The following is a 25872-nucleotide window of genomic DNA, read 5'->3' as shown; positions in this document are numbered from 1 at the left end:
AGTATTGTGTCCAACATATCTCGAAACGACTTATTCAATTTATCCAAACTCTTCCTTCCTTGTATGTCTCTACGTAATTGATGGCTTATCCCCACTTGGATTTAACACACAATATAATAGTAATCCTTTCATGTATTAAACAATAAGGAAGTTTGAGCTTAACAAAAGAATCAACAAAATGACAATAGGAAGATCCAACGAAATGCTCATCAGAAAATCACTTCCTTGTTCATGTGAAGTTAAATATTTCTTGTGACTCCGTCGAACGGGAAAGCTATATGGCTGTAACTTTATGTTTCTCTTTATATCTTCCCTTACTTTGCTTATTTTTGTTGTTTATACCTTTGACAAAAGGGTACAGTTTGACCCGAAAGCTTAGACCATCTACACTACTTATTTTATATAATAATAATAATAATAATACCGAATAAATAAATGAACAAAATAAAGAATAAATGTATAAAGAGTCCCTATACACTGGCTCTGTATAGACCATTCACACAATATACCTGTAATTCGACGTATATTGGCCTACAGGTCGCCTTTTTGTATTTTGCTTTTTGGATAACAAAAAGGGTACCCTTGAGATCAGCTCAATCTAATTACATTACTGCTAATGAGAAATAGTCCTCGAACACGTGGATTTCAGCCACATTTTCAGTCTTAATTCATTTACTCAGTTACTGTTGGGTGAATGACGCTTAAAATAAAAAGGAACATGTCAAATTGTCAGAAATAAACAGACATAAGTCGGGATTTTCCAACCAGAATGCCAAGATTTATTGTAAAACCTAAATACAAAATGGCGTCTATTTTGTGCGTGTGCAATTATAGGATTGTGAGCGATAGTAGTCTGAAGCTCCGAAATTCAAAACAGTGTCCAGAAGACACACTGACGTCGTTATTGTCTCATCAACGCTACTAGGATGTCACATGGCAAGATAAAAAAAGGCAAAAGACGCAAATAAATGACGTAGCATAAACGAATAAATAAAACGAAACAAAAAGGTAGACTTGACTAAACATGATGAGATCGTCAACGAGAATAGCGGACTTTCGCATTTATGTAAAGTTATCGACAATAAAATCAGTCGTAAGAAGATGTGATGGATATTAAAACAAATCTTTTCTATTTTATTTACCGTATGGCAAACAAACATTAATTGCTTAGGTCACATACGATCCAATATGTGGCCATTAAACTGCTCCATTAACAAAATAAACAACAAAATCGGAATATTGAGAAAATGATCGTTGATAACATTTAAAGGTCGCCAACTAATTTAAAAGACAAATGATCGATTTCGAAACATTTCGAAAGGTCTCTTATCTGGCTTGTCTACATAATTAAGGATATTGTCCGCCAAAACTCAACAGTTGTTTTTGTTTCATTAAGTTGAAACAAAAACTCTCATTCTGGTATCCAGACGAATCATTCATAGTAAAAACAATAGTTGTAATAATGCATTGTTAATCAATTTAGTTATGATGATGATTATTGAAAGTAATAAATAATATTGGCAAAAAAAAAGGGACTTTGTTTTTGCCTGTCATTTTTTATGCCTCTCACGAAGGTCTGGAAATTTAATGCCATCTAATAATATATATCAATATAATACAAATTTTTACAAACACGAATATGGTAAGGATGAAAATTAACTTGTTAAAAATGGCAAGGCCCCAATAGTTATAAAATGCATACCTGAATAAGTCAAGACATTGAAGGAAAAGACGACATTTAGGAAAAATAAATACCGGGTGAAATGCTCACACAATGTAATAGAGCTATTATTTGCTCTGTATCGTTTTGAGACTGTACGTAAAGTAACAAAACAATACATAAGTAAACAAATGTAAATATGTAAATAAATGTAAATATGTAAACAAATACATAAATAACAAGTAAATAACGCAAAAAACAACTAAAATACACACAACAACATAAAGGGGAACGAAACGGGCTAAACGACGACACTCAGAAACCTTTGACTTGTACTTCCGATGACAGTTTCGTGCAAATGTGTTTTCAATATTACTGAGTGTTAATAAATTGTAGAATTTTCAAAATGGCGGCGTTGGCATTTGAGTTTCTGAACCGAGTGTATGGCTCTCATTAAACATAACTGTTTTTCTTCCACAGGTGGACTAAACATAGATATCCGATAGTTCACCTGTACAAGGTAAAATAAAATGATATTTAAGTAGTTGGACATTTTGAAAATGAAATTGTACAGACAGACGAGAATAACTTTTCGAAAATAAGTACCTAGATCTGTTGTTGATGAGTAGTCCTCACCGGAGCGATGATCTCTGTGCCGGTGTCTGGCTGACGTTGCTGCCGTTCCATTGCACTGAATCCCCGGTGACATTGCAGCAAGAGTCACCACAGAACCCGGTCTCGGACTCGAGCCTACCAGATCCTCCAACGTCGACAACGGCTCACTGATGCTATTCATGTTCTGTTTTGTTCTTGGTTCCAGCGTATATAGAAAGTTCCCCCTTACGGTGGGATTAGGGCCTATATCAGGAGTTCAACCTTCGTCTATGGCTCACTTGGATCACCTTCGAGCCTTCTTAGAGATTAGAAGTAAGACGTGGGTTGGGCTTCACCCCCCGTTCTGTGTCTTCTTCCAGTGGTTGAGTACGGTGCACGCACACACACAACAAGTAGCATGGAGTTCACTCTCTCAATGGGATGCGGTGAACTGGCTTCTCTAAGCCCGCCTATGTAGCTCTGGATTCTAGCCGAGCTCCCGGGTCTAACCCTAAAGGATTACCGCCAAGCCGATGTAGAAAACTATAACACCGCTAGATTGCAACGGCTCAACCATTTGAAGTAGAAGTCACAACGACAAAAATTAAGCAGCTCAAAATGTTAAATCAATAGTATTGGTAACAAAATACAAAACGGTGAAGTGACGTGTGAGGGGAAACCGGTAGAGGCGATGTTGTCAGTGCGTGGCTGTGTTTACGTTATGAGTTGAATGTTGAATGCAGTCCAGTAACGGTGTGTTGATTCGCTCTGAGAACCCACTGTGCGTGTGTGATTAGCGGTGGTGATGTCACATTGGGTCTATTGTTCACCTAATACCGGCCCCACCGTGTTCGCCCCAGTCAGCGTGCGCAATACCCTGTCACTCATGGGGCATCCGCTGTCGTGATTGGCCGTGGATCTAACAGGGAGGGACCGCTCCCAAGAACTTTCCTCAATTAAACAAGGAAACCTTACCCGGAAGCCATTCATTCCAGAACAGAGAAATAAAGAAGAAGAAGAAGTTTAACGTGGTAGCCGAGTACAACACGTGGCTCACACTGACACGTGCAAACTTGTCCCTCTCTTGCGTGTACCTTAGCTCTTCGCCGTCTTAATGAGACTTGTCACACTGCAATGGAGTTTACTGGTAACATAAAGAAAGGTATGCCCATCCACTTGCAAGCAAATCACGTCTATTCTCCCCCATATGTAATCTTTTCGGCCTTGGTGGATGAGCCTATTGAGAGATGGCCCTAAATAACACCAAACGTTCACCCCTTAGTGAAACAGGTTGCAAAATCCATTTTACTCAATTCACACTTATTTCCATACATGTCAAAAACACAGCATTTTACTCCGTTCGCTATTACACTGTATAATTGATGCACTCTGTAATACAGAGTGCATCAATTATACAGTGTAATAGCGAACGGAGTAGTTTAAGGTTTGTATCGTCAAAGAAATGGAACATCATGGAGGATGAATTGATAAGCCGAGGCTTGTAGGAATCAGCCTGTGGACAGACAGATATACAAGATAAACGGACAAACAAAGGTTGTACGAAAATGAACAAAACAACTTACAAACAACAACAACAACGCATTAAACTCTTCATAGTCCTCATCACTTGTTTTTGTTTACGACATGGAAGTGTAGGCCTAATATTAGTATAAGTCAAATGCATAGTGAAATACATACAACATAAAAATCATTTTAGTGAGCAAGTTGATGGATTTCCCTGGTGTCTATACACAAACCGTCTTTAGATTGCACGTTAGGATGAGTTTTACTTCTCATTTACGTTCGAACATTGCTAACGATTTCAATGTGTTAGTTATTTATTTAAAATCGTCCATATAGGTAGGTATGCCACTGATCAAAATCATTTTGGAGATCGAGCAACTTTCGCCAGCAAGTTTGCGAAAAGTCCTGCCACACCATTATTTAAGTGCTTTAGTTATTTCTTCAAACCCTTCATTCGTACCCGAGCCGGTGTTGACCTACTGATGAGAAATTTGCCGAAAGTTATTCAGTATTCACAAAGTAACAATGGCTTTCAAAGTATATCTATCAATACATAATTTTAATATTCAAATTTTGCCCGATTACAGAGTAAGTCAGAGGTGTTAAGTATCACACCCAATAGATTAGTTCCATATGATTGGGTTACAAAATAACTGTCAATAATAGCATTGTGCGTTAGGGATGAAACCGGCTTAGGACCAAAACACACCATGCGTGATGTAAGACTCTTTCACTGTGCCCAACTATGGATTCCGAATGGGCAACATACAATATGCAAATTATTATATCAAGACAACTTCTTTGTATACGGACGTATTTAGTTCCTCAAAAACTCAAAAAATTGAGAAGATATAAAAGATTTACAAACTTCACATCAACTATAATAGTATTTGTAAATGTTTATGTTAGTTCATTGTGTTTTTGTTTGTATGGGCATGCCTACCACAAGCATTGGCTAATCTGGTTTTGCCCCCATTTCCAATTCTCCCAAATACTGTTCTTTGTTATTGTTATATTGATTATCTGTTGGAATGGAAATAAATGTCTTGAAATGCAAATGATATTAACATTAATTAGTATCGCCATCTACTGAACAAAGCGTACTTTGAAACATTAGTAAAATGTTCCATTGTATTAATCTATAGAACGCAGTTCTAATTTGAGACCCGGTTCCAGACATTGTAATACTATGACCTAAGCGCATGATGAAGTGACTGGCATACTTTATACAGTAGCACCGCACCATGAACGCGATTTTTATGGATATACATGTCGTCTGTTAGTTCCACTTGACTGCGTTACTTAATGGCTATTAGAGGAAGTGTACGTTACGGTTGGATGCGTGCGGCTCTCTCAGGTGTAACGACTGAGGGCGCACTTTCGGAAAAGGAAGGCACCTTCGTTCAGTGTTGAGGTTGAGTTAAGTTTCTGTTCTCCAGAATAACTTTCGTCTTAAGACATTTTTAAGATTAATGTTATCTTGTGTAAAAAGTTGCATGAATGGTTCGACAAAGCATCAAATCATCATCAAACAAACAAACAAACAAACAAACAAACAAATACTTTATCAACAAACACACATTATGTTTTGTGTACTCCTGTGGAGACATTATTTTGTTCTCTCCGTTGTCCCTGTATAGTAAAGAACATCCCAAAGACTTTGTACACAAAACTCCTGGTGGAGAACCCCAGTCTTAAGATGTCAGGAGGCCTTTTGTTTTCCATTTATGTTTTGTTCATCAACACTGTCCAGTGCATTTAAGAATTCCTACTCTACTCTAATTTACAACCTTCTGTCCTATTGTTTTTCTACATTGCCCTCCTATATTTTTCTCCTGCAGTCTCCCTGTGGAATGTGCGTCTCCAGCTTCCCCTTTGAGTGTTTTTATTAACAATAAGCGTGCCACTTAAGATCCTGTAATCGACACTGATCGTGATTGTTTTTATGGCAATACAACGTTAATAAAAGACTAATGACCCAAAATAACTTGACTTTGATATCATCCCCACAATCTTTCCCCTCCTCTCCCGCCATCTATGAAGACCCTTTGGCTGTCTTCGTCTCATTCTTAAAAGCCTGGAAGATTCTTGTATCAACACAGGATGATACAGAGTTAATTGATCCGATGATTGAGGATTTGGAGTGCGATTAAAACGCCAGTAGCTCAGTAAGACCAAGTCTCTAGTAAACGCATTCAGTGCATGCGTAACGCTCCGGGCGTTTTTACACGGGCGTTTGTTATTGAGCGCGACCTGAGTGGCTCTCTTGTACCGTGCCCTCGCTTTAGTTCAAGGCGTGAAAACATCGATATCGCGCCGGTCGGTGAGGAAGGGGGCTTGGCTGTGGTTGTTTTGATTTTTGAGAGGGTTCCGGTGTATAGGGAAGATGTTCACTTTCGTGTGTTGATGTTGAAGCCTAGAGACATTATTTTTGATGGATAGTTTGGAAAAGTATTTCATCGATCATTGGTTACGGGTCGCATCGTTACTTTTGATATAGCTGTAATGACCCTTGAACTTTTACCTCTGTTGTAAAGATCGCTGACCAGTCACGAACGAGTAGAGTTCAGAATCCGAGAAAAAAATCCAACAAAATTATGTGAAAATTTCCGTCTTAATAAACAAAATCCGAAACGTTTTACTTATTGTTTTCTTTAGTCTTAAGTGTTTTATTGCGCGGTCATGGAAGACATAACTCCAGCGGCATAAAGAACAGGTAAGAGTCCAACTTGTTTTGTGAAAAAAAGGGAAAAAGAGGGACACTAAACAAACAAACAAAACTACAAACAAACTAACACATCAAAAACTACACCCCAACAAACAGACGAACACCCCAACAACAAATTAAACCAGAGTAGTTACAGCATTAACTCGTCATCGTGTTCTCATTTACGACATTTTATCGGTGACTATTAAAACAATTTCACTAAACAAAATTCTGATTGAAAAAAAGGAACTTCCGTTTTGAGGTTGGACACTACATGTGCCTCCATTTATTTTGGGTAATTCCGTTTTGTGAATTAACAAAATTTGATAACATTTACACTCAATAGGGTGGATATGTACGCATTACAATTCTGTATTATTAATAATAAATATTCAATAAACATGAGAGATAAAAATAGACATCACTTGTTTATCTGCACTGATTTTGTTTACATTGCTGGTTGTTGTTATTGTTTGTGTGATAATTATCAGTTGCCGCTTTTAGACGCAGCACAATCGGAAATAAAATAATCATTTTTGGAATTAAGTGCCACTTGTTCGCACATGGCCTCATTTTCCTAGTTTTAATACCCTCTATTATTGGTTATCACGAGCCTATACATATTAGATTATCTAAGCTTCCCACCAAACAATTAACGTCTTGAGTTGATAATCTCATGTCTTCATTGTTTGAGTTAATTGGGTTCGTCTTCAGCGATGGGAAAGATGGACTCCACTTATCGAAGCTGGTGTACATCGCTTCAACCGCTAACTATTTCTCATGAATGTATAATAAGGCAATATCCAATACGGCCCCAAGCTATAAATAGGCATCACACCACTATCATAAGCAAACCTAAAGTCGCTTCCCTTTACTTCGTGGAAAAAAAAAAAAAAAAAAAATGATAATGATAATGATTTACATCGAAATTTAAGCGTTCACTCCGGACTCTCGGCAACTTAATGGCTTATGGCAGTTTTCCTACCACGACCGAAAGATGGATAATAATTTGCATGCTGTCGATGTCTTGAGCGAGCATACGGAGCTCGGGTAACGGTCGAGACGGAGCGCAGCCCCCGCGGGAGATCACGCTAGAAATTCAACGGCAGGTGGGACTCATCGGCACGGGGCATTTTCCCATCTCTCCCTCTCTCTCTTTTTCTCCCCCTACTACTTTTCAAACTCATGTCTCGGTTTCAATTTTTCGCCGGAGATAGCAATAATCACGGCTCGACTTCACACACAAGGGGAGCAATTTGCCTCCCGTACTCCGCCCGGTTAAAAAGACATTGCACGGTTGTTGGTTTGAGGTAGTTAGGTACCGGGAAATTATTACCCTCACAGCCGTGGTATTCCAACCACTGCAATGTTTGAATTGCGTCTCCCTAGCCGATTCCAAGCTCCTATCCCGAGTCACGACGGTCCATTAGAATAAATCATAGCGATGTGAAGTCAATTAGAGGACCCTAAATACTGAGGATTTGACCTACACTTCATTTTCAGTTTTGAAAAAGAAGAGGGGGGAATAATCCGAACAGCTTTGTGGACTGATATCCCGGGGTGAATCAAGAATTTTCAATTAAATGGGATAAACACCAAAGTGAAATGAGGTGAAAACAATATTTAAATGTAAATCTAGCCACTAAGCGGGGAAACAATAAAAACAGGGTTTTTTTTCCAAATGGGATTCTTTAAATTCTTTTAGGCTGTGCCTAAAATCGATATAATTGAGAAAGTGTGCTGGGATTAAAACAAAATATTATGCCATAAAGATGGAAACGGTGCTTGAAAGATTGTAGCGTTGTCCAGGCAAAATACGATAACAACAAGACCAACTATTTAACGACAACTATGACAACGACAGCAGTGACAACCTTGAGAATGTACTTCAAGTGCCATCAACACGACAGCGATTAGCACTCGACTTCGAGTACAATCTGAACGACACTTGAGTACAAGTCGAGTATGGGAAACATCAAGTGGCACTCAATTTAGTGGTCCTTGAGTAGGAGTACGAGTATCATCAAAACGGCACTCGAGTAGTACTCAACTACGAGTACGAATTCCATTTAGACCGTTTCTCAAGTAGTACTCAACTACGAGTACGAATGCCATTTAGACCGTTTCTCAAGTAGTACTCAAGTACGAGTACGAATTCCATTTAGACCGTTCTCAAGTAGTACTCAACGAGTACAAGTACGAGTATGAGTAGGACCATCAAATGATCCTATGTACGAGTTATGAGTATCATTACACAGTAGTAGAGTATAGTACTCGAGAACGAGGCACTCGGGTAGTAATAGAGAACAAGTACGAGTATGAGTAGGACCATCAAATGGTCCTATATTATAGTACTTCAGTACAAGTACGAGTTATGAGTATCATTACACGGTAGTATAATATAGGACTCAAGTACGATGCACTCGGGTAGTAGGGCTAGTAGTACTAGAGTACAAGTACTAGTATGAGTACTACACTGGTTGATGCTAAATGTTGGCACGATGCATTGTTTGTAAAATACGATTTCAATTTTGACCGAAGCTTTGTAGCATTTATTAATCGTCAGTGTTGATCGATTCCAAGAAGAGCTAACATCAATCTGAAGCATCTGAACATCCACAGTTTCCATATTTTGCTCAAAGATATAGATTTATCAAAAATGGTTCTACTGAAAATTAAATTTAGTTTCCCCAATTCCTGTTGTTTTAAACCAGTATTTGAATGAACGACACGGCCATCTCTACTCTGCGGGGTGACATTTTCCCCGACGCAAGAGGGCGGTGTTCGCCATTGTACGTCCGCTCGGAACCCATTATTCCGGTGCAGTTGGAGTTTGGTTTTTGCGTACCGGCAAGCAAGGAAATTACAACACTTCGGGGTTTCAAATGTTTCAGATGTTCAGTAAGAAAAAGACATACGTGTCACAGCAAAGTAACTAACATCACATAATGTCAGCGCAAACCGAACATTATTCCACACCATAATTATTCTCAATTCAAATAACTAGTTAAAGTGGCTATAATAATACAATCGTTTGAAAACACTAACAGAAAATCATTAAAATAATTTTAAAAACTGTATTAGCGATTTACAATGATTCCCAGTGAAGAAGTGACTTCCAGTAGAGAGGGGAACATTTAGCGGTAAACATTTAGGGTACGAGGTTGCCTCCAACCACATTGCGTGCTCGTACTCGGGACCATGCCAATAATAATTAACTGACCCTGGCGAGATCGCCAGCCGAGAATGACAAACATTTGTTGGTCGATCACGCCACTTACAGCTTGTTCTGTGGTGATGAATTCCACAAATAAAGTTGTCATTTCTCGATAGTCACACAAGTCTTTCCACATTGCCATTTTATTCTGGGACCTCAAACTGGCGATCGTCTTTTCCCGGTCCCAGCTATTGTTGGTCACAGGGCGATTAATAACTTCCGTTCGTCACCCATGATTCACCGCGAGAGGGCGTTTCCCCCGAAACATATTTAAGCCGACCTTCGGTGAAAGAGGATGCCGACAAAGGAAATAATTCAAATTCGTGAGATTGATGCCACGCATGCGTAGTGTGTTTCATAGTGACGTCAAACTGGCCTTGACACGAAACGTCAAGACCTTTCTATTTTGAATCCATTTGTGGCGAGTTTAGGGCAGGGGGCGTAACTATTGGTGGGCGTCACGCCCTCCAGCGGCGCCATTGAGGTTTCCGTTAGTTAAAAACCCACACATTCTCCGAATATTCTTGCATCTTCATCTGATTCAGAATTCAAAGAAACCTAAAAGTACATGTACTCACCATTTACTTCGCTCCTTCCTATCTTGCGACCTTTGACCTCTACCTCATCCATGACGATATCGGCGATCGCTCTGGTTCCTGCTGATGAGGCGCCTACAGTACACAGTTCCGTCATTCTCGGCTGCTGGCGATCTGACCCGGGGTCAAGCAGACCCGAAGTTGGTACGGTGCCCTTCTCGAGCACGCGATGTGGTGTGGTGGCTATCCCGTAACCATTGGAGTCAGTCTGGACCAGCATGCCCTGCGGTGATGACGTGTGTCCGGTGTGTGCAATCTGCTGCTGCGACTGTTGTTGCTGTTGCTGTTGGAGGCTAGCGGCGTCCATGTTTAAGAGGTCAGCTGACCCCGTAACCGGTGACGTCACGGAGTGGCCGTTGGGGGCGCCAAAATGGTTGAACGACGGCAGGATGTCACTGAATGGTCGTCTGTTGTCGAACTTAAACATTGTCGACCCGGATGTTAGTGTTGACGAACCTGCTTGGGAAAAAAGTAACAAAGTTGTTATCTTTGAAATGAGAAAGTTCTTTACGATGGAGCCTTTGAGAGAAATCTTTTAAGACAATGAAGATTTACAATTCAAATTACGTCAAGTTAAATGCCGAGAAAAACTCTGCTAGGGTAGAAAAGTTAGGCCATAACTAGTTTTTGCATTTATATCATAGGTTCTTTTGGTTGGTAAAATTAAGTATCTTGAACTCGTGAATTAAGTCATCGAATTAAGTCATCAACGTTTCAAACAGTATACTCTGCTCGTCTTCAGTACCACACTTGCCTAGCATCTTCTTGACATCCCTATTCATTGAACATGTTGAAGATATTCAAACGTGTGAAGCGCAGCTAAGAATAAAAACACTTCTTAGCAATTAGCTACAATTGTTTTGATTCATTGTCTTCTCACGGTCACTTTCATCAATTCCGATTGCGGTCTTCCTGAACTATATTCGTCCTTGAATTCCGGGAGTTCCGATTGGCTTCATAAACGCCTCACCAAAATGACTGACGAATTGCTCAACATTTCCGTCCAATATTCTCGAACAATTACTGGAGTAATTAAATCGATCAAGTCGCACCCCGAGGAAACAATAAACCCGCATAACGTGGCGCTTCCTCTGAAATATTGAAGTATTTCCGATGAGGGTAAGTGGAATAATTGCCAAAGATAACTTGTGCCCAATAGTTTAAAAAGTACTTCCAGTACCATTAAAACGCAGTAAGCAATTATTTAGAGCTAAGGGAAGTCCACACTTTCTGCTAACCATAACAGAGTTATTGCTTAAGCTGAGGTACTTAACCAATGGAGAGACTTTGTAATGTTATAAATATATAAAGATTTATTTAAATCTTACAACATTATGTTTCAGTTTTATAAACCAGAAAATAGTATTTCTTGAAGAAGTTGTAACTTGTTGTGGCATAATTTTCGATTGGGCCTGTAAGCAAGACACTGCGCGCATGACGTTAAAGCGTCACTAATCAGGTAAAACGACGCCCAATTAAGAACAATATTCTTTGAGCAGGTGAAAATGGGCATAGAATAGGAACTATTAAATCGAATATAACTTTGATAGTTGGCTATGACCATTTCACTCATATCACAATTTGACCGATTTTGGATTCTGCAAATATAGCCACGGCCTGACGTACTGCACCAATTCAGTGACGAACATTTATCCATTTTTAAAATGTATGACTTTTGTTACCCGGTAACATGTGACGTATGGGTGTGGTGCTTTGTCACGAGGTCACGGAAATGTAACAACTGTTCACATCGTAGATTATGTCATTGTAACATAACAGGTGAAAGTTAGCTTGATAGCACGGATTGGTAACGTGTAGGATGTACTGAATGCAGCCTATTGTAAGAAGATGATCTTATTGGAATTGTTTAACCTCAAACAAGAATAACAACAACAACAACGACCACTACAGCAACAACAACGACACCAACAACAACAACGACAACAACAACAACAACAACGACATCAACAACATCAATAACAACGACGGCGACGACGACCGCGACCACAACGGCAACAACGTCAGCGTCTAAAACGACAGCACTGCCAACACTGCCAAAAGCGAAAAATGCCGACAGACCGAAGCTCCTTTAAAAAAGCATTTGATTTCTAACGCGTCAAATCATGCAATGGGCGTAGTTAGGAGGACACACCAAAGGGCGTAGGCCCAATCATTTAGATGGCTTCATTACGCAGCCACGGGTGACAAGTGGCTGTTGCATCTTACATGCTTACTCCCTTCGACTAGTAGACATTATAGTCACACCATGTGAATTCTCGTCGTTACGATCAGTTTATGTGAGCGTCGTTAACAAGAAACGTACATCCATATTTCGATTCAAAACCCAAAACCAGATACACCATACATACAAATCAAATAATCCAATTGAATAGTTAGTGTTTGAAATAACATCTAGGTTCGATTTGGTTGCCAGGGGTATCTCCATGACAGTTCCTAGACTCTGTGCCAATACACAGAAACGTCTTTAAACTTAAACGATCCTGACTGAAGCCATTCGGTTTACTTCCACATCAATCTCTCGTATCGATCTCAAATTTAGTCGTCTGTCGTGTCTTGTAACTCGACCCCCCAATTAGCGTAACAAATGGCACCCGTTGGGACAAATCAGTCAATTAGAGACGAGGAAACGAGCCATTAAACGTTCTCTTTTTGTTCAAACGGGCGCTTTGAGTGGACTAGTCTCTCACTCAAGGCTGGTTACTGATTCGATGAGTGTTTTACAAATCTAGCAACAACTTTTGCGGCACCACCTTGTCAAAATCACTCTATAAGCCTGTCTGGGGTATGGTGTTAGACACTGTGGTATTGTAATGTTTGGTTTGGATGTATTCAGACAAATTCACCCAAAACTTAATAGTGTCATTGTGTCCACCTTAATATCTCTAAATTAGATTGTTGTGGTTGAGAAAAAAACGATCATTGTAACTTCTTGACGTTTCTATAAGTTTATTTGACGGTCTTCAGACGGAAGATATGTACAAGAATATTTAGATCCTCCACAATCGAAGGTCTTTTTAACTCCTCGACGTTTCAATCAGTTTATGTGAGCGTCTTCATTACCGTATATTAACACGGTGTAACAGTAATAAGTATCTGAATTGCTTTCCAAGCTTTGCAAAATCCCCACCTCATATTTTTAAAATTCGTTACACCACGCATGTGTGTGCAAGCTCACGTGACAAACAGCTTGTTCACGTGTCGAACTTCCTTCCAATGAAACCACACGCCACACAATGTCCTTCATAAAAATATATAAAAATATAAAATAAAAACAGGTTCCCTGTCAAGATGTCTGGCTTCTTCAATCCTTATGACGTAACAAGTGCTGCTGTCAATTCATCTGGGTGGAACCAACTATTCCTCAGTGATTCAACGCAACCCTCGAATTTATTTCTTCGAAATAGAAAAAAGGTTAGTCGGATCCCCCCCGTCCCCACCTGTCCGAGAGATCATCTGAATTGCTCAAACTTCATCTAGTTGACAAAGCTTCCTGTATGCCGTGTAGCTTAAACCTTTAGACATCATCCCCAAATCCTTTGTTTTTAATAAATGTGGCCGCAGACTTAGCATACTTTTGAGTTTATTAAAGATATCGCATGAGTTTTAGTTGGTTTGAAAACTCTGCATGGTAAAAAAAATGTTTTACAAAATCAACAACAACAAAAACAACAGACCACAACATTGAGATAAGCACAAGCTTTGTAAAATGCATCTAACTTTTTCTTTCGATGACGACTAGAGCACACAGTGATCGAAACGTCGAGTAAAAAGTTAATAACACAAAACCAAATAAAACCATTGATATAGCGCCCTTACATTATAAAGCTGTATCAAAGCTTTGTAAAATGCATCTAACTTTCTCTTCTGATGACGACTAGAGCATACAGTGGCTGAAACGTCGAGTAATAAGACATCAATACAATACAAAGCATAATATAATACATAGCACGCTTGCAAAGCTGTGTCACAGCGCTTAACAAGTAGATCACAGAACTCAGCACCAACACGTCTCGGGCAAATTGTTTACTATCACCATTCATGGCACAACATAATTCCCTTCATTATTAAATCGCTTGCTGAATTTAACCACAGGGGGGTAAGGTTATTTTATGTGGGGGGGGGGGGGGTTGCCAAAATGAAGGCCCAACCCCAGGCATGTACGTCTTCACCCGTCTATGCTCCCATGGCAGCTGTGTTTTTATGTTCATATGGTGCTCTGGTCCGGATATTTCCTCTGATGCGAACAGTTTTCTGGTTGAGCCAGTCAGTGGGTTGATAGATGAGGACATTTGGGGGTCGGGAGCTCACAGCCCCCCCCCCCCCCCCACCCCCCATCCCTAGACCCGAGCTGGGAAAACCACAGCTTAGGTCTACAGCAACCGCGCAATACAATAATCAAGTTTTATAGAGTTTCAATAATGTGGCAGTTCATATCTTGAACAATGTTCAATCGTATTTGAGAAGAGGTTTCCCATGTTGACAACTTTCATACAAACTTTGACATACATGAAATTATAAGCATTGCGTGTTTCGTTTCATCCTGATTGCTTGGACGCCAATTGGTTCAGACGTTGGTTTTAGGGTAAAAGTATATTCTTGATTTTTTTTTGGTCTAAATTCAATTCAGGTTCAGTTGCAACGATCTTCCCGTAAACATGTATGCACATTTTTTGCTGAATTTTAAGTGAAAACAGCACAAAATACAACATAAAAACATGGTTTTCGATTTGCCATGGATGTTTCGTACATTCGTGAGTTTTTTTTAAGTTTCAACATTTCCTTAACTTTGACAAAAGTATTTAAGAAGGAAACACTTCCCTGAACGATTGCAACTGGTTTGGAAACTATAACGAGTTCGATTTCAGAATGAAACTTATAATATCCCAGTGATAAAGAATTCCTTACTTTGTTTTGCGAATAACATGCTTTACCATCCTTGAATGAAACTATACCAACGAAATTTTACCAAAAAGACAACCGAAAACTCATTTTTACTTTGGACCAGTTTGCTCTAGATTTTCTGATCTGTGTTTGACACATCATAGCGCTTTGCAACCTCTGAAAAATATATGCCAGCTGAGTGTTATTTTAAGTTAAAAAAACCTAAAACTTAATTATAAATTCTACTAACCAGTGGTAAATCATGACAACCAATGCCTCCCATCAGGAACCGAAGCAGATCGTTTTCAAAACATTTTTGTTTTTAATTGGCCAAACATTATTGCAAGCTTTCTCTCACTTGTAAACTCTTGGATTTATTGACTACTCAATAAACATGGAAATACATGGTCTAAATCATGTTATATTTCAACCCCATTTCGATTACTTTTATCACAACGAAACTTGTCATAAATCAACACGAAATCAACCAAATCGTGCTTTCGTAATCATCTTTTCTATGAGACACATCTTTGACTCACACACCAATCAGTTGATGTCAGACGTGAAAGGAACCAAAACTACCTTCCGCACAGTTAAAAACCAGGACAGTTCTTTTCAGGGCTGAGTAGACTCCCGAGTTCCAAAAACCTGCTCTGCTGTAGTAAAGAATTGTCTCGCGAATTCCGAAAAATCTACCCGCAGAAGTACAGCAAGACAGGTTCTCAAAAGAACATAATCTACCAAGCAAGTAGATTAAACCACAAACCAAATATACATAGAACAAGAACTAAACCTAAAATCGTCATCGAAGGCACTTACCTAAAACAAGAAGAGAAAACGAAGTTGATTCCAAGAGAACTTGATAAACACTTCTTATCCAATCCAGAGATAAACTATTGCTCCTCAAGATTCCGAATCAGCAAAGTACTGGAACAAAGAGGAGGCAACACTGCTAAGATGCGACAACCAAGAGCAACTTTCAACCAATGATGATCAAGAACGAAGTTGTAGAGCAATACGCTCAAGACGGTCTCGGGACTACGAACCACTGAGTGCGTGTCAGCCCAGCGCCTTGAAGTCCGCCACAATGCTTTGGGTGTCACTAGCCTTCAGGATAACCCTCTCTTAACGTTCTCGAAAATTATACTGAGTTTCCCTCCAAACCTTAGAGATACAGGAAATCCCGCGTATCCCTAAGTGGTTATCGTAAGACAGAAGTCCGTGCCGATCATCACCGACGTTACGTACAGGGGAGGGACCCGAAGTACACCTTCACGTGTCCATGATTGGGGGGGGGGGGGTGCTCTTAATTCTCTTATTTCACTCTTTAGGAACTAGGGGGTAACCTCTGTGTTCACGCACCCCTTATTGTTTCTAGGAGGGTAGCGTGGGCTAAATGGTTCACACCCATGGCCCAATACAGACAGCAGCATGTGTTGTTGTCAGTGTTCATAAAGTGCAAGTTGGGGTGACGGGTAGCTGAGAAACCCACCCCCGGATGCTGGCAATAAAATGCCGGGCTTGTGAACTTCTGTGACACGCAATGTAACAGGTACCCTGGTGATTTGGACAATCTTTCTAATTTACATGAATTTAGTTCCAATGGTATGGTGTATCGAGCACTAGAAGCAAATGTACTTCCCGAACATTGGTAATCAGACGTCACCCATTAAGGAGTGTATGATGACTCAGATGAAACAACCACAACAAGAAAACCTTACTCAGTCATAAACTATTTCCACTTTTTAAACAGATGTTTCACAATGCTCAACAAAATAAACAAATCAATATAATCGTAGTGATGATAATATAAAAAAGGTTGTTAATGTTCCATGATTGTCTTGTGATGATAAATAAATAAATAATAATTATAAAAACATTACGTAATTCATGAGTTTGGTTTTTTACATGCTTAAAATTAGAGCAGTGAAATTTGAGCCCTGGTCTCGTCATCATGACGTAATTTATTTTAATTTAATCTACTAAAAACGTAGTGGATACAATTTAAGTGTTAAGTAGTTCTCCGTTATGCAATAACCATTTTAGAAAAGTTTTTGGTGAGAAGTAGGGGTTGGGGGAAAGTAAAGCAGAAATTCTGGATTTGCTATAACACCCGAATCGTTAAAGAAAACCTCAATCCAGAAATTTAATGATTTGCTACAATACCCATCCTTGAAGAAAACACGAACAAAACCTCTGAGTTTTTCTTTTTACTTGAGAATCTACTCTTCATGTCTTTTTAAAAGTCTGATAATGGAACGTGACTCCAAAAGGTTTACGCAAAACCACCATAGATGAAAGGAATCCAACAAATGTAAAAGAAAACCTCAATTTAGAAATGGAATTATTGGCTACAAAATTCCCATCTCCAAAGACAACAAGAACACGATTTGTTTTAGCTTGAACATCGACTCTTCTTGTCTTTTTAAAAGTCTAGTAATGAAAAGTGACAGAAGCCGAGGATAGATGATGCAGAGTCATGCTAAAACGAGCTTTGACAAGAAGCGACAGTGAGCGATCCTGACAGCTCCCTCTAATTCCGAAGTTCCCCAAAGTGTCTGATAAGCTCTCAAAAAAATATCCACAATTATAAGATGGGAGAGGGTAAGGGGGGGTTCTAGCTAACTGAAGAGTGATTTAGAGATAGCAAGAATTCATCATTGGTTTGTTCTCTACTTGTTAATAAAAAGGGTTGGGTGAGAAGGTGCGTCATTGGATTTTTGACGTCTTCGCGTGGGTTACTTAGTGGAGTTAATGAGTAGGGTTTGTTTGATTAATCCCGCGTGATCTTGGGGGATTTAGAGAGAATCACACCCAAGGGCATGTTGGAAAGTGGAATTCTTCAATTCGTCGCAATACTGGTAGGAAAACGGGTGTTTTGTTACGAAGCATCCGAATAATATAATTTTGCTGTTGAGTGTTACTTTTACTTGTTTTAGGACAAATACTTTTTCAATACAACTTCGTAATTTATTGCCGTTGCATCATACTGCCTAATTTATATCTGGAGAAGTTTTCCTTGTCATATTTTTTGCTCGCTTAAATTTTGTGTTACAGGAACGTGTAAATGACAATAAAGTTAAGTTGTTTTGATACTGGACAATACACATTTACATAGGTTTGAACAGCGATGTTGCTTTTTCCATATTGGACAGTGGACATTAATTACTCAAACTATTGGTCATCCCCATAGGGTTTTACAGTGAATATCAATGTGGCTTTTTCGATATTAGACCTCGGCATTCAAGTAGGTTTGTATAGTGAAAGTCTACCTTACATCGATATTGGATATTGGGTATTGGACATTCCCATGGGTTTGTACAATGAATGTCCACCTTGTACAGTACATGTCTAGGCCTACCTTTTTGTACATCGATATCGGAAGAAAAAAAAATGGACATTCACTATCATTTCCACATCAATACTAGTGTACTACAATCACTTTGTGATTCCTACTTGGGCCGCTCATCTTCGCTTCTTCAATGAGTAATCAAAATGACACATCATTTCTGTTCGGATATCCTGCATGCTTTCGGATCTCAACTTCGTGGCGTCAGACCAATTACGGTCGAACCCAACCCAATTGGGCGGGAATCAATGGCTTGAACGAGAACACCCCGCTATTGCAAAATACACAAATTAAAAATGGCGGTCGAAACTCCTGCGATCAATATAAAATATATTGATTGTTTGGTATTATGAAGATTGAGTATTAATACATTGATACTAAATCAAATTTGACCCGGAAGTTTTTAGAGTGTACAGATAATTAAATGTTTACTTCTCTTGTCAGTGAATGGTTAGAGTTCATTAAGTCATTTACATTTTCTGATGACGGTTGGTCAAGCGTTTAAGTAAGAAAAGAGACAACATGTTGGCAATAATTTGTCAAAATACAGTATCATCGCTTTGTGTGTGACTCTAATAATTATGAAGTTACAAACCAGTGAAAGTATGGTCACGAGAAAATAGTGAATATTTTGAAGGGACTGGCCATTGTTTCTTGAATTCCAATTGTCTAAAGATAAGTTTAGGTTTCGCACTTAAGGTATAGGCGCACACTAAAGTTAATTGTCAAAGACCAGTATAATTTTATGTGCCTTCAGTAATGAAATAAGAAACATGTATATATTTAAGCTCAAGGCAGTCAGTCATCTAAGTTTGAACAAAAGTGAAAACCATATATATTTTTTTCAAACTTCGTGTTTTGGACTCGCAATATCATAAACATGCTATTCTACTTATTTCTTATAAGTAAAAACATTTCAGGCAGACTTTAAATCAAAACAAATTTTCCATCACGGCCATTTTGTTATGCCAGGCGGCAATGAGCAAATCTGAAAAATATTATTGTGACTTTTATGTTGCGCACACCCTTTAAATTCAGGTTAATTTATAAATTACACAAATCAACCATACCCAACGATTACATTTCCTGATTACCACCGAATTCATTTCATGTTTTCAAAGAGAATGAATTAAAAACAGAAGCAGAATCCGGAACATGGGAATACGTGTAAGACATGACAGGGGGAAATTTGCGGGTTGTTCATTAAAATTCCCAAATGAAATACATCCCCTTTGCTTTATTTGTTCAATGTGTGAGTTATGCCACAGGGCTTGTTGCTTCAGCTCCCCGTTGGCTACTCAGGAAGTTCTGGTAACGAGCAGTTACATCGTAATAGAACGACAATTGGCCTAAATGGGTTATGTTGAAGTTCCGGGGCAGCAACACTACATCACGGCAGAGCCACCTTTTTAGTAATTATCACGATACTAGTGCAGTGAACCTTCAACGCGACCATGGACTTTACTTATGCAACCAAGTTCGGTTATAACCGTGACTTTGCGATATGGGAAACACTGCCCCACGTGAAAGAGGTTCTTACCCAATAGAACTATCCCAACAACAGATCACGGCGGGCATTCTACTGCTATTAAAAATAATAATTGGCAATTTCTCGTACTTGGGTTTACAATTCGAGAAATTATAAGTGCCTATTTTCATTTCGAAGTGTTCCGGTCTCGAATTATGAGAACTTCGGGAGGGGTTTTGAGGGTGGGGACGGAATTTAGTTCAACGTCCCTCGGGGATGTACACCCATGGAAGGACCGAATCAAGTTGTACAATTGTAGATTTTAATTAAATTGTACAAGTGTATCATCGCCTTGGTTTAATTTGTTTTGATACTAGGCATGAACTTTGCTTACTTTAACTTAATAAGATTTACGGTATTTTGCCCGCAAATCTTCTTGAACTGATTAAAAAAAAAAAGTGGTGAGGATCGCCAAAGTCATCAACGGTTCTATTTTTAACCAGGGAAAAATTTAAGGCAATATACAAATGGATCATGTGACCCAATAACAGACCAATGAGAGCCCGCTAAGATGGTGGGATTTAATCTGATTGGTTAAGACGCTCAGCCGATTAACACTGCGGGTTCGTCGCATAATTTGCGATAATTGTTCCTTTGTCAGCTCAAAGGGTTTTCTGTGTTGCAATTTTGTGGAGAAGTTCTTATCCACTTTCGGGAGGGATGGGTTGGTTCTTAAAATAACAAGTAAAGTCCACTTCTTAAGCCGTAGAAGTTGCTTGACAATTACTCCAAGGGAATGTGTGTTTGACTCACAGAGCGCTCTATTTAAGTCTAAGAGCCTTCGTTTGTAAAAGGGCTTTACATTTTAAATGTGAAGATCATTGACTCATCGATTTGATTTGAATATCGAGTCAATATCGACTACCTAGTGATCGATAAAGGTAAACATCTATAGTATTGTGAGCTATTGGTTTGATTTGAATATCAACTCAAAATCGACTATCTATTGACTGAAAAGGGTAATTGATAAATCGTGCTTTGAGTTATTGATATTTGTTTTATTTAAAAGGATCATGTTGAACATGAACTAAATTAACACCCAGATAGGGGGTCTCCTTTATGCTTCACCTCGCCTTGAATTCGACCCTGACCCAATCTGAACTCATCGCTCCTCCACCGAAAAAAACATATATACCAAAAGAACTAAGCAAACACCCTTCCGTATCTATCACCCTATGGAGGCCAAAGATTTCTCCGGTGTTAAGTCGCCCGGGGTGCGGCCTCCCCTCACGGGGCCAACGCGCCGATGCGCCCCCTGACTCTCGAAGAAAGATGTCCTCATTCCCCCCATGCTGTCCGGAAGCTAAAACTCCTTCTGTTTCTGAAATCAGACCCTTTTCTTTTTCCTTCTAATATTTTGTCCCCGTCCTCCATAAGCCCAGCGGGGAAAGTCGATGACGGACGGGGGTAGAATTCTAAAGAGCTACTGGGATCATTGGTTTCCGACGGGGGTCAACCGGCTTGCAGGGCCCGGTGGGACTACCCAGTCTGAACCCGGTGAAACTTAACAGTTCCACGGAGTTCCAACAAAACGGGTGTGAGTTGAGGCTCGCCGTGGTGGGGGGATTTTACGGGTGAGCTCGCTACGAATGCTAGACAAATTTGTCCTAATCCACTGGCTCATTGTAACATCACCGCTGACATGTGTACAATTTATAAGGGCTAGAGCGGCTAGCCAAGGGATTTGGGACGGCAACATTGTTCCTTTGACAGAGTTGGTTGTAAAAATTGGACGTAAACACGTTTTTAGTTTCACCCCTGTGTATGGTGTGAATAAATCGGTTTAGCAGATTGATTCTAGCCAAGTTAACTCAAAGCATGCTAGTGGGGCCAATAGAGGGCTGATATTGGATGGGAATTACTAGTGGGCCAATATAGGGCTGATATTGGATGGGAATTACCTTTGATACTATACAAGCTTGTAATTTGTGGCAAACAGTCAGCTTATATCATGAAAAAAATATAATGGCTAAAGGGCCATCATCACAGATTTGTACTTGTCAAAAGGACAAACTCTCGCCACTCTAGACACGCATTTTCAATACCATTATAGAGACGAAATTTATTTCTGAAACTGCAAACAAAAACACTGAAACTTTAGACTACTTTTGAGAAATATTATGCCAAGTCCAATCGCTTCTTTCATTCTTTAACACCAAAAATATAATCATCTTTAAAATAAAAAATAAAAATAGGCTATACTTCTCTAGACGAGTGAAATGGTGGTCATCAGATAGCGTCTAAACCCCACCTTTTTTGATATTCTGCAAATTGCAGTTTTTATGAGTTTTATTTTTTTGATGGATTAACCATCTTTGTAAACGGTGTCTGAATGCGATTTGGTAACTCACACAGTAAAGGGAAACATAACTCTATTTGCTGACAGAGAGAGACTGAAAGGTTTGGTTGCCTGGGGCAAGTTTTACGCGAAGCGGAATTCGAGGTATGAGAAGGGTTTCGGTTCACGAGGAACCGGGACAAAAACAGTTTGGTGGCACAGTGACACGAGAGGGCGGTGCAGCAGCGCCAGTTTACACGAAACCAACATACAATCGTCTGGTTAAGTTATTACAAACCTGTGGACCACAAAATTATTTTTAATATTGAACGCATATTAACAAAGTATTTCTTGCTGCAGAATGTTGGTCTTAATGGATGGGTGCAACAGTCGAGTTGGTTATGACCAACTCGACATTGGACATTGACTGTACATTGGACAATGGTCACTACAACCATAGCATGCAGCTGTAATACTTGGTGCATAACACTGGTCCTATGAATGGGTGCAACTGGTCGAGTTGGTCGTGGCCAACTCGACCTCGGACCCAACTCGACCTCGGACATTGATTGTATATTTTCCTGTTATAGCGACTACTGCTAAACGCGCACAAGGAAACATACATTACACTTTTGGTGACAAACCACGTGACCATAAATCATATCACAGTAAACCCCTTGGCAGGATAAAAAAAAAACATCTTGATTATTTCTGCTCAAATAAATTGTAATCATTTTTCATTGTCACAAACAAATCATAACTAAGAAAAACCTAAAACCTTACCTTAATGACGTTCGTCTTGCAAAGTTATCCCTAAGTTCCACAAACAGAGAACCGAATCCAAAACATCCGAAGTTGGACTGAACAATTCAAAATCTGGCTTGACGTTCAGAATGTCCGGAGTCTATGTCCAAATTCTGCACACGCATTCATAAGTCACTCAAAGCTAACACCAGGGAAGGGGAAAGAGTAGCTGGCTAGCTCGGCCGTCTAAAGCTGTCTGTGAACGGTACAGCAGAGTCCTCCAGGTGTGCCTCCCACATCACCGTCAAGTGTCACACTCAAACGCCGTAAAGCAGCGGGCGGCATTTTCACAGTGACAACTGGCTACAGTGATTGCGTGACAAGATCGACAACCTAAACAGCGAAATAGAAAAAGAAAAAACAAGAAGACAAAACCAACTTCCGTTTAGTTTTTTTTTTTTTCAAATAGTCTCTGAGATGATAAAGTAGGGCTTGTCACAACTTGATAGATGTATGTAAGTACCTACTGCTTCAAACAGTGGGGTTGCTGCCACTTTTATTTTGGCTGTTTCGACAACTCTTGTATGTAAGAAAGCAAAGGTGGGCCTCATTTGTTTCCGATCGGTATTTAAATCACATTTAGGGGGTACAGTTTCTGTTTTGATACGTTGTTAGGAAACTTGTCTTAGTGTCACGTCATGAATCCATCGATCACTTCGTTTTAGCGTAAAGTACTAATTTTCCCCGGACACGCATACCAACATTTTGTTACATATTTGTGACTTTAAACTTTGAATTGTATTGTTGACATGGGTCTTGATGTACTCATCGTTCGAGGGCAGTTGTTACACTTTTGTTTTTCCCATGGCAATCCATTTCATGTATCATACAAATAAGTAAAATATAAAAGGGTAAATAATTTAATATAAAGAAATGAATAGATTGATGTTAAAACAAACACACAAACAAAACTGATGAAAAAAAAACCACCAACACACGCAGCTCTGTGTTTAAGTCACCCCGTGGGCATCCCTTTGTTCTGTGTAATGAAACAACGTATTCTTGATGTGTGGACGAGTGTAAGTTCACATAGTGTTTCAAGTCCAAATAATAATGTGGAACTCTTTTGTTTTCAGGTGCCAATTCGTATTATGAAAGCTTTAAAACACAAACAAGCAAATAAAAAAAATACAATTATAAGTTGCATTATTATAAATATGCATCTGGATTTATTTTATAATATTTGTTTTTTAAATATTACTATTTAATGGCAGCATTTTGAATTTTAATCATGTGGAATTGATGTAGTGTTGTTTGTTAGTGGTAGTTGCTGTTGGTTGTTGAATAAATGAAACTGAGATACCTCGAATCAAGAAAGTTTTTTTTTTTTTATTTCTGTTTTAATAGCAATATTTGGACTCTAAATGTGTAAATGTTTATTTCTTGTTAAATAAATAAAAGCTTCAAAAAAATTACACTTGAAAAGTACAAAAGCATAGTACAACATTCATGTTTCCTCACAGCCTCCTCTTCCCACGCCTTCGGAGTTCAGCTCAACCAGCCCTCACCTGCTTCTCCCTTCCATCGTCTCGATCCGTTGGCACCAAGCGATCTCTTGACAGCCGCCCCGCTCTAAATCACTCCGTGATCGGTGGAGGTTACAAGTAAGGGGCACAGCAACCGTCACGCAATATACCACAGGATTTTCTTGCGTAAACCGCGGCTGTATAACTTCATTTTGTAACTTTTTTTCTCTTATAAATTTACCCTCTCTCCAAAGACCAATCGCAAAGGATTAAGGACTTTAAGGTAGCCAACAATGGATGCTTTGGTCCGAGAAGGAAACACTTGGCAAAAGTACTTTCAACTTTAACGTCTGGAGAAGAAAAAACGGGAACCGATGCGAAGTTAAGACTTTCAATTCCATGTGGTATTTATCCTAAATCTGAGCAAGTTATTTTGACTAATTTCAATCCATCGTCGAAACAAAGACACAGTTTTCAATTATCACTGGTCATGTTGTGGAAGGTTTGGCAAAAACAAACACTTCCCCTTTTTTGTTTACAAACTCGGAACATTTTGTTATTTCGGATGCTTTATTTTCTACCATGGTTTCGTACTTTGCACAATAAATTTCCACAGATAAACAATTTCACAGCTTAAAATTTTGTCAAACTAATGGGTTGTTATATTTTGTGATTAAAATTTAGATGAAATAATATTTCATTAAAACAAGAAACAAACAACGGCCTAATAAAGTTTTGAGGACCGTGAGAGGGAGCATATAAACTGAAACCCGAAAGAAAGAAAAACAAAGAAAAACTAACAAACAATGTTTTAATAAAATATAAATAAATAACAAAATATTTAACTAAATAAACTTGTGAAATTGATCATACATGAGTAAAAAAACAAAATTTATATATCACAAGGTAAAACAACCACACAAATAAACAAACAAACTACTGAGAAATACTAAAAACTGAAGCCATGAGTTAGCAGGACAAGTTTTACAAAATTCCTAAAAAGACAGGTTACCGGAAATAATTATTTTAAGGACTGACATAATTCCAGACTCTCCGTAAATATCATATTTTTGTTTGTCCTTTCGATGGCTTAGAAGTCAACTTTAAGACCGGGGTAGAAAACCTACACTCAATCAACAACATCGAAGGTAATGCCAGCTTTACAAAATCCAAATGTCAAACCTAAATATACGATTGCTCGCTCAATCGCCAACATGTTCCAACCATTTGCTGTTATTTCTTGTTCC

The 25872-nt window shown here is 39.0% G+C and overlaps 1 protein-coding gene across 3 annotated transcripts in view; it reads right to left on the bottom strand.

Annotated features, from left to right (window-relative positions):
* Window positions 1-25872, bottom strand: part of LOC139953082 (pituitary homeobox x-like) — a 66484-nt gene that overhangs the window by 18291 nt on the left and 22321 nt on the right. For 2 of the 3 annotated variants that reach the window (XM_071952484.1, XM_071952485.1), the window contains 2 exons: window positions 23139-23492; window positions 10281-10754 (listed from right to left, as the gene is read on the bottom strand). In XM_071952484.1, the coding sequence (XP_071808585.1) occupies window positions 10281-10725 (445 nt within the window). In that variant the 5' untranslated portion in view covers window positions 10726-10754; window positions 23139-23492. Of the gene's footprint in view, window positions 1-2266; window positions 3046-10280; window positions 10755-23138; window positions 23493-25872 lie in introns of those variants that run through there. The other variant, XM_071952486.1, reaches the window with a different exon arrangement.

This window comes from Asterias amurensis, chromosome 21 (assembly GCF_032118995.1).
Source record: "Asterias amurensis chromosome 21, ASM3211899v1".
NCBI classification, from domain to species: Eukaryota; Metazoa; Echinodermata; class Asteroidea; order Forcipulatida; family Asteriidae; genus Asterias; species Asterias amurensis.
This window is presented reverse-complemented; position numbering and strand designations above follow the sequence as displayed.